Source organism: Malaclemys terrapin, chromosome 3 (genome assembly GCF_027887155.1).
Source record: "Malaclemys terrapin pileata isolate rMalTer1 chromosome 3, rMalTer1.hap1, whole genome shotgun sequence".
Classification (NCBI taxonomy): Eukaryota; Metazoa; Chordata; order Testudines; family Emydidae; genus Malaclemys; species Malaclemys terrapin.
This window is the reverse complement of record NC_071507.1, coordinates 25,054,961-25,065,388: the sequence shown is the minus strand read 5'-3', so window position 1 is coordinate 25,065,388 and position 10,428 is coordinate 25,054,961. Positions and strand designations below refer to the sequence as shown.

The 10,428-nt window shown below is 42.4% G+C and overlaps 1 protein-coding gene across 1 annotated transcript in view; it reads right to left on the bottom strand.

Annotated features, from left to right (window-relative positions):
- Positions 1-372: 372 nt before the first annotated feature.
- The window catches only part of PNPT1 (polyribonucleotide nucleotidyltransferase 1), a 51,722-nt gene continuing 41,666 nt past the window's right edge, over positions 373-10,428 (bottom strand). Inside the window, exons 26-28 of the mRNA XM_054022640.1 lie at positions 4,117-4,195; positions 2,781-2,828; positions 373-2,415 (exon numbers count right to left, since the gene is read on the bottom strand). Of these exons, the coding sequence (XP_053878615.1) occupies positions 2,260-2,415; positions 2,781-2,828; positions 4,117-4,195 (283 nt within the window). The 3' untranslated portion in view covers positions 373-2,259. The remainder of the gene's footprint in view (positions 2,416-2,780; positions 2,829-4,116; positions 4,196-10,428) is intronic.

Below are 10,428 nucleotides of genomic sequence, written 5' to 3'. Positions count from 1 at the left end.
TGGCCATCTGTTAAAAGAAAAATGTAAAACAGAACTTCAGTGTCCATTGAACAGAGACTGTACTACGAACTGTGGGCACTTTTAGACCGAGGTTATATTTCCTAAAGGAAGTCAATGAAAAGCTAAAACATTTTTCTGCTCAGATTCTGTTTAGGGCTGATCTGTGATCATTAGCATGATACCCTAATATTACCCACTGAGTTGGACCTCATTGGTTACCTGTGCTGGTAATTCGTAGTAACAAAACCAGGAAGTGAAAGGGTATCTCACTGGAAATACTATAACAGTGAAACAAGTGGACAAGCAAAAGATTGGTAGGGAAAAAATTATATTTCAAGCTTATATTGTGAGGAAGAAAAGACTACAAATATAACTGGGTCAATGTTCTTTTAATATTTATTAAGAATAAAAAAAATAGCAAAATAATTGTGGCTGTATATTCACACTCAAGTGTTCACATTTCTCCTCCCCAAACACAAGTGTTTATTTTGTACTAAGAGATAAATATTTCCCTGTATGTTGCTCCACTTTTTTTTTTTTTTTTTTTTTTATTCTGGGAGCTTCAGAGTCTACTTGCCACTGACAGAAGGCTTGGTTTTCTACTGTTAGACAAAGTTTGAGAGCAGCATGGGAATAGGTGCTTTCTTAACTGGTTTTGGAAACCTCCACACATGGCGGCGGACAAACAGTTAATTCTTATAACCTTTTAAAAGTGTCCCTTTGAGTCTAAGAGAATCTGATGAAATCATCTTGACTGAACATTAAAAATGTTAAAACTCCTCCACTGAATTAAGACAAATTTTTTGAAAAGTATACTAGACACAATGGTTTAATTCAGAGCTAGAAAAAAAAATTTATCATCATCTCAATACTCCTATTTGTTCTTATATTTGTTATATATATTTGGGGGGGGGGGTTCATCAGCATTTAATTCTAAATTATCAGGAATTCCACATATCTTGCAGATTGCTGAAATTTTTTCCTTATGTCATTCATTATAGGGTTGTGTCCTGCAGTTGGGCTTTGACTAACAGAGGTACATTGTGCTAATTTAAGTGCTAAACTAAAAGTGGAACATCCCCAAAATCAAAAGTTGTGGAGTTTGTTTTGCCTTATGTAAAGGACAGTCAGTGAAAAAGGGCTTCTCACTTTTACCATTTACGCTGGAATGCTATCAGATATTCCTGAAACATTAACTCTGAAAATGTCTATTTTATGGAGCTACAGAGGTCTGTTCTCCAATCTATGCAACTGGATGTTCCTTGATTCTCACCATTCTTACTCTGAATAGCAGCATAAGATACTGATGGAATTTTAGCCAAATTTTCTAACAGCATCTTAAAATTATGACCCTTTACATCACCTCTTAGCTTTGATAGTTTGTGTTTCTACATATTTACTTGATTCACAATTGTCAGTCTATAGGTTCTAGAATAGCATGCTTTTATTAAAGTTGGATTATTTGGTACCGTGTTATGTTCCAAAGAAAATGCAAGATACCATTCTTTTCCAGGGACCAACTGACAAAATATTAGTTAAATCAAAAAGGTTCCACATTCACAAATGTTTGTTAAAAATGCATTAAGTTTATTTTTGCATTCCTCTAAATCAGCATATAGCTCCACCAATCTAGAGAATAAGATTGTTCTAAACCAGTGACAATATCTTAAGTGATTATTACTAAAAAATTTGATTTGCCAATGACATGGCATGCTTTTGCCTCCACTTTATAAACAGTCACGTTTGTCTACTGTCCCATTGGCTTCTGAAGAAAAAACGCACGTAATATTCTTTTGAAAAATCTTAAACCAAGACTACAATCAAATGCATGTTAGGGAGACATTTTTGTGTAAGGGTGACAGCTTCAGGCATTCCACTGTGCGGGTCAGAACTTCCAAGAAAGCAGCAAACTTTACAGTTCTTTAAACTGGGTTTGTATCTGCTCTTTGGCATTATGAGTAAGACTTCTTAAAAATAAAGATAGTTCTTTTCTGATAGCTTACATACAGTAGCCGACCCAAAGTCTAGAATTGTCAATTTTTCCTTGGCAATTTTACATAATTTGTAACAATACTACAACGAAACTAAGCTTTTTGTGACACAGAATGAAACAGCCTATGAGATAGTGATGAAAAGTTCAATACCAACCAGCATCCAATAGTATTTATACAAAATTAAAATGTTATCTGTACAATATCTGTTCAGTTGTTAAAAAGTTTAGTACTAATATGACCATAACAGTTCTTATGATCTTACTAGTCAACAGGATGAGCTAGATGACTCTGGAATTGCACCTCCCATTACAATACTGTTTTTGTCACTTAGAGTTTTAACCACAGTTGTGGCTGGTGACTGAAGTACTTTACGTGAAAGCCTCATTCGGCCATCAGTTGGATCACGTCCGAAGTATTTCACCTAAGAAGAAATGAGATTGCTTTCAGACTGTAACACGGGTTACATTAAGTTTCAGTGTAAGAATTAACCATATCAAACTGAAATAAGTTTTCATAGTTTATTAAATCTATTTTGCACAATCAATTCCTACTCCCACTGAAGTCAATGGCTAAAACCCCATTTATTCCAAGGGAGCAGGATGAGGCTTTTAACCAGCGCACAAAGCTATTAAGTATGATGGACTGAAGTTTTTCATAGCAGATGTAGCCATATTCCTCCTATGCAAACACAAAACAAGGATAATATGCAAAACTATTACACCTTCAGATAATGAACCAAAATCGACAATGATTTTTTTTCAACACTTTCAAGGTTTAAATAAATACCTGAATTTCTTGGCCAACATCTAATCCCAAGGCACTAGGATGTTTAATCTAGAACACAATAATTAAACAAAATGTTCTTAAATTCAGAAAGTTATAGAAAGAGTTAGTTAGCTTTACTAAGAGTAATGGGTACATAAAAGCTTTTTGTAAAGCCTTCTGTTTTACTTAGAATATAGCATTGTGACTTAACAGGAATTAAATGGAGTCAAGTTTCCCAACTAGAATGGAGGATTTAAACTGATCAGGATACCCTGGCAGAATCATGTTTGTTTTACAATATGCTATGGTGAAAAAAAAAAGTTAAATGCCAAACATTCAGTATCTCTGAGGGCAATACACTTCTCTCAGTAACAGGTGATCTCAAAGGAGTTGTACTTCAGTATACAAGGTAAGAACTTGGTCCTAAATACTGAACTACCCAGTCTAAGAAGGGTATTCAGTACATACATAAAATTATTTGTTTATTGAAACATCTCTTCCACTGGGGCTGTCTCTTGTTGATGCAGCACCAGTATGCAGCATGATAGGACATTGTTGGTACCACTAATCCCTGTAGGAGCATGCAGTCAGTTCATAGAAAGTTCAGAAAAATAAGGAAACTGTTTTCCATGGTAGCCAATGCAGGAGATAAGATTTTCAGCAGTATATTACACATAGGACCTGAGACTGATCTTTACCTGCCAGCTACTAACCCAAGGTACCCAAGATATATTGGTTAGGAAGAGAATAACTTTGCATCTATGCCCCAAGGTACACCACATGCAATTAAATGAAATAAAATCGTAATGTACAGTTTATCATATTATACTGATTTTAATATTGTTAATTTTATATGACATAATCCTTTAATCCTATAATCCGTCTGTTTTTGTTAAACCCGCTTTTCCCTCATACACAAAATCTACAGGTCAAGACCAGCATGAAGGACAGGGAAGGAGATTTACTATCCAAGGGCAATGCCAGCCTCCGCCACCCATACATACCCATGCATAGGTGAAAGTCAGATTGCTGGGATTTTTACCAGGATGATATCCCTGGACCTTGGCTGTGCCTCTTTCTTTCTGATGAGCTTCCGGCTAGTAAGTGTCTGAAATTTGAAGCCCTTACCCTCTTCATCTCCATATACACTTCCTTATATCTGATTACTGTTAGGAAGGGCAATATAATCTCCCTTTAACCCTACAGACTGGCGCTGCAATGAAGATAGATTGCTACACTATCCCCTCTCTCAGCTCACTTGAACAACTTAATAAAAAAAACAGGAGGAAATCTTGATTGGAAACCCAGAAGTACTTTGCCTCCTTGTTTTCCTATTAATTTGAACAACTTTTATTACCTTTCTTTGATCAAGTTGTGAATTATGAAGTAGCACTGGAGACATATTCGGATACAGTTTTACCATCACTCCAATATCTCTGCATCATAAAAGAGTTTGGTTATTTCAAAATAATATATGTCTAGACAGCTGTACATTTATTCTGGCTCATGGTTCCAATGGAAATATAAATTGAATTTCCTTAGTAAGATTTTACTGGTCCTTTTATTTTCTTGTTTACCTACCAGAGGAGGTGCACACATTTATTTAAACTGTCTGTCCTGAAATGCAAGCTTCATTTTCAATAACAAATGACTAGTACATTTTTTTTAGGTTTATCTTTTAAATCAATATATACCATTGTAGTAAACGAAAGGGCACTCAGATGTTGTGGGAGTTTGCAAGTGTTAGAGGCCTTAAAAATACATAAGACAGATACAGCGAAGTGTACAGAAAAGCTCTGTTGAGAAAAGGAGAAGAGGATAATTTTTTCAATAGAAAAATACTAGGAGAGGAGCTGACGGCAATCTCACCAGCAGCACAGTGATTTTCTACATAAGTCTTGGAGGGTAGTACATCTGTTCTGCAGTAGTTTTACAACTTTTTTTTTTTTTTAAACTTTGTCAAAAAGGAAATATATATTATCAAACAGTGTCTACTTTTATAAGGGTTCCCACTTATAAAAGGGTCTGCTCCTCTACATTCTTAATACCGCCTAACAATCTTCTGTAATGGGTCTACATAGATGAACCGGCACTAAGTTACTCTACATTCAAGTCTGCCTGGCTCACCTGCTCCTTGGGAAGAGAGTCCCCTTCTAAGAATTAGTAGACAGTCCAAACTCTTCCCAAACAATAATCCATACATGACCCCTGAGTTCTCAAGGCCAATGCCTCACCGAACCTTTCAGTTTCATATAGCTTTAAGGCCTGATCTACACTACGAGTTTAGGTCGAATTTAGCAGCGTTAAATCGAATTAAGCCTAGACACGTCCACACGACAAAGCCCTTTGTTCGACTTAAACCGGTTTCTTTATTCCACCTCCGACGAGGGGATTAGTACTGAAATCGGCCTTTCTGGGTCGGATTTGGGGTAGTGTGGACGGAATTCGACCGTATTGGCCTCCGGGAGCTATCCCAGAGTGCTTCATTGTGACCACTCTGGACAGCACTCTCAACTCAGATGCACTGACTAGATAGACAGGAAAAGCCCCGCGAACTTTTGAATTTCATTTCCTGTTTGCCCAGCATGGAGAGCACAGGTGACCATGATGGAGTCCCAGGATCGCAAAAGAGCTCCAGCATGGACCGAACAGGAGGTATGGGATCTGCTTGCCATATGGGGAGACGAATCAGTGCTAGCTGAACTCCGTAGCAGTAAATGAAATGGCAAAATATTAGAAAAAGTCTCAAAGGCCATGAAGGACAGAGGCCATAACAGGGACACACAGCAGTGCCGCGTGAAAATTAAGGAGCTAAGGCAAGCCTACTAGAAAGCCAGAGAGGCAAACAGAAGGTCCGGGGCAGAGCCGCAGACATGCTGCTTCTACGCGGAGCTGCATGCTATGGTAGGGGGTGCAGCCACCACTACCCCAACTCCTTCAATGGAGAATCACGTAACAGGGAAGCGGGTTCGGGGTACGAGGAAGATGATGATGAAGACAATGAAGATAGCTCACAGCAAGGAAGCGGAGAAACCGGTTTCCCCAACAGCCAGGATATGTTTACCACCCTGGACCTGGAACCAGTAACCCCCGAACTCACCTAAGGCGTGCTCCCAGACCCTGAGGGCGCACAAGGGACCTCTGGTGAGTGTACCTTTGTAAATATTACACATGATTTAAAAACAAGCGTGTGTAATGATTAATTTGCCCTGGCAATCGCGGCCAATACAGCTACTGGAAAAGTCTGTTAACGTGTATGGGGATGGAGCGGATATCCTCCAGGGACATCTCCAGAAAGCTCTCCTTGATGTACTCCCAAAGCCTTTGCAAAAGGTTTCTGGGGAGGGCTGCCTTATCCCGTCCGCCATGGTAGGACGCTTTACCACGCCAGGCCAGTAGCACGTAGTCTGGAATCATTGTATAACAAAGCATGGCAGCGTATGGTCCCGGTGTTTGCTGGCATGCAGACAACATCCATTCCTTATCTCTCTTTGATATCGTCAGGAGAGTGATATCATTCACGGTCACCTGGTTGAAATGGGGTGATTTTATTAAGGAGACATTCAGAGGTGCCCGTTCCTGCTCGGCTGAACAGAAATATTCCCCACTGTTAGCCACGCGGTGGGGGGGGAGGGGTGAAGTGATCATCCCAGAGAATTAGGTGTGTGGGGGGCAGGGGAGTTAGTTGGGTTTGTGCTGCATGTTAACTCAGAAACCGCAGCCCCTCCTTTTACATTGCAAACCCATTTTAAATGGCCAACACAACGGGTGTTTGGTATGGGAAATGAGGGCGCTGCTGTTTGAAACCATTCCCACATATTAAGAAGATTAAAAAAGCCAAAAGACTGTGGCTTACCATGGCTGCCTGCAAGCCGAATTCTGTTGCCTGGCACTGCGTGAGTGATCTCTCACACCAAACCAGCAGGCCCTCAATATAAGAGGAAAAATGCGACCTTGTAACGAAAGCACATGTGCTGTTTAATGTGAACAGCAAAATTTAACGTGAAAGAGTGTACCCATTGTTCTGTAAAATGTGTCTTTTTTAACCATCTCTACCTTCTCTTCCACCAGCTGCAAATGTTTCTCCTTCGCAAATGGTAGTGAAGATTAGAAGGAGAAAACAGCGGACTCGGGATGATATGTTCTCGGAGCTCCAGATGTCCTCCCACGCTGACAGAGCACAGCAGAATGCGTGGAGGCAGTCAGTGTCAGAGTGCAAAAAAGCACAATATGAACGAGAGGAGAGGTAGCGGGCTGAATCGCGGGCTGAAGAGAGCAAGTGGCAGGCTGAAGAGGATAGGTGGCGTCAGCTTGCTGACAGAAGGCAAGAGTCGATGCTCCGGCTGCTGGAGCATCAAACTGATATGCTCCAGCATACGGCTGAGCTGCAGGAAAGGCAGCAGGAGCAGAGACTGCCGCTACAGCCCCTGTGTAACCAACAGCCCTCCTCGCCAAGTTCTATAGCCTCCTCACCCAGACACCCAAGAACACGGTGGGGGGGCCTCCGGCCACCCAGCCACTCCACCCCAGATGATTGCCCAAGCATCAGAAGGCTGGCCTTCAATAAGAGTTAAAGTTTTAAAGTTTTAAACTACAGTGTGTCCTTGTCCTTCACTCCTCCTCCACCCCTCCCAGGCTACCTTGGCATTTATCCCCCTAGTTGTGTGATGAATTAATAAAGAATGCATGAATGTGAAGTAGCAATGACTTTATTGCCTCTGCAAGCGATGCTTGAAGGGGGGAGGGGAATGTAGTTAGCTTACAGGGAAGTAGAGTGAACGGGGGGGGGGGGGGGGTTCATCAAGGAGAAACAAACAGAAGTTTCACACTGTAGCCTGGCCAGTCACAAAACTGGTTTTCAAACTTCTCTGATGCGCACCGCGCCCTGCTGTATTCTTCTAACCGCCCTGGTCTCTGGCTGTGCGTAATCAGCGGCCAGGCGATTTGCCTCAACCTCCCACCCTGCCATAAATGTCTCCCTCTTACTCTCTCAGATATTGTGGAGCGCACAGCAAGCAGCAATAACAATGGGGATATTGGTTTTGCTTAGGTCTATCAGAGTCAGTAAACTGCGCCAGCGAGCTTTTAAACTTCCAGATGCACATTTTACCACCATTCTGCACTTGCTCAGCCTATAGTTGAGCAGGTCCTGACTACTGTCCAGGCTGCCTGTGTACGGCTTCATGAGCCATGGCATTAAGGGGTAGGCTGGGTCCCCAAGGATAACTATAGGCATTTCAGAGTAGCAGCCGTGCTAGTCTGTATCCGCAAAAAGAACAGGAGTACTTGTGGCACCTTAGAGACTAACAAATTTATTAGAGCATAAGCTTTCGTGGACTACAGCCCACTTCTTCGGATGCATATAGAGTGGAACATATATTAAGGAGATATATATACACACATACAGAGAGCATGAACAGGTGGGAGTTGTCTTACCAACTCTGAGAGGCCAATTAAGTAAGAGATCTACAACCTATCTTGAAAGATGATCCTTTACTCTCACAGATCTTGGGAGACAGACCTGTCCTCGCTTACAGACAACCCCCCAACCTAAAGCAAATACTCACCAGCAACCACACATCACTGAACAAAAACACTGACCCAGAAACCTATCCTTGTAACAAAGCCTGATGCCAACTCTGTCCACATATCTATTCAAGTGACATCATCATAGGACCTAATCACATCAGCCATACCATCAGGGGCTCGTTCACCTGCACATCTACCAATGTGATATATGCCATCATGTGCCAGCAATGCCCCTCTGCCATGTACATTGGCCAAACTGGACAGTCTCTACGCAAAAGAATTAATGGACACAAATCTCACATCAGGAATCATAATACTCAAAAACCAGTGGGAGAACACTTTAACCTGTCTGGCCATTCAATGACAGACCTGTGGGTGGCTATATTACAACAGAAAAACTTCAAAAACAGACTCCAACGAGAGACTGCTGAGCTGGAATTGATATGCAAACTAGATACAACAATCAACTCAGGATTGAATAAGGACTGGGAATGGCTGAGCCATTACAAACATTGAATCTATCTCCCCTTGTAAGTATTCTCACACCTCACACCTCTTATCAAACTGTCTGTACTGGGCTATCTTGATTATCACTTCAAAAGTTCCCCCCCGCCCTTACTTAATTGGCCTCTCAGAGTTGGTAAAACAACTCCCACCTGTTCATGCTCTCTGTATGTGTGTATATATATCTCCTCAATATATGTTCCACTCTATATGCATCCAAAGAAGTGGGCTGTAGTCCACGAAAGCTTATGCTCTAATAAATTTGTTAGTCTCTAAAGTGCCACAAGTATTCCTGTTCTTTTTATAGGCATTTCAACATCCCCAACGGTTATTTTCTGGTCCGGGAAGAAAGTCCCTTCCTCCAGCTTTTGAAACAGACCAGAGTTCCAGAAGACGTGAGCATCACGTACCTTTCCCGGCCATCCCACGTTGATGTTAGTGAAACGTCCCTTGTGATCCACCAGGGCTTGCAGCAGCATTGAAAAGTACCCTTTTAGGTTTATGTACTCAGTGGCTTGGTGCTCCGGTGACAAGATAGACGGAACCCATATCCCTATCACCACACCATAGTTAGGGAATCCCATTGCAGAGTCACTACCCTTGATATCAGCAGGTCTTTGATTCCGTTGGCTACTTGGATCACAGCAGCCCCCATAGTAGATTTGCCCACTCCAAATTGATTCCCGACTGACCGGTAGCTGTTTGGCATTGCAAGCTTCCACAGGGCTATCGCCACTCGCTTCTCAACTGTGAGGGCTGCTCTCATCCTGGTATTCTGGCGCTTCAGGGCAGGGGAAAGCAAGTCACAAAGTTCCATGAAAGTGGTTTTGCAGCCACTGGGAATCGTCCCACACCGGCAACACGATGCAGTTCCACCAGTCTGTGCTTGTTTCCCGGGCCCAGAATCGGTGTTCTACAGCATGAACCTGCCCCAGTAACACCATGATTTGCACACTGCTGGGGCCCGTACTTTGTGAGAGGTCTATATCCATGTTAATTTCTTCATCACTCTCGTCGCCGCGCTGCAATCGTCTCCTCACCTGGTTTTGCTTTGGCATGTTCTGGCTCTGCATATACTCCAGGACAATGCGCGAGGTGTTCATAGTGCTCATAATTGCCGCGGTGATCTGAGCGGGCTCCATGATCCCAGTGCTATGGCATCTGGGCTGAAAAAAGGCGCGAAACTATTGCTTGACGGAGGGAGGGAGGGGCGAGTGATGACATGGCTTACTGGGAATTAAAATCAACAAAGGTGGCTGTGCATCAGGGAGAAAGACAAACAACTGTCACACGGAATGGCCCCCCCAAAGATTGAACTCAAAACCCTGGATTTAGCAGGCCATTGATTTCACAGAGGGAGGGGGAAGCAAAGGAATACAGAACAAATCTGGTCCATCTATCTTTTACATCTTAGGCTGGCAGCTGACGGTGCAGCATGACTGATAGCTATCGGCATCTTCTGGGTGCTTGGCAGAAGATGCTGCATTACGATTGCAAGCTGTCATCGTCAGGACGGTGCAATAGGACTGCCGGCAGGACTGAGTCTCCAGGAGACAAAACAGGTCTGCCCAGGCGCCTCTGACCGAACTCACTGAGGAGTACGACGACAATGGATACCAGTCGTAATACAGCATCT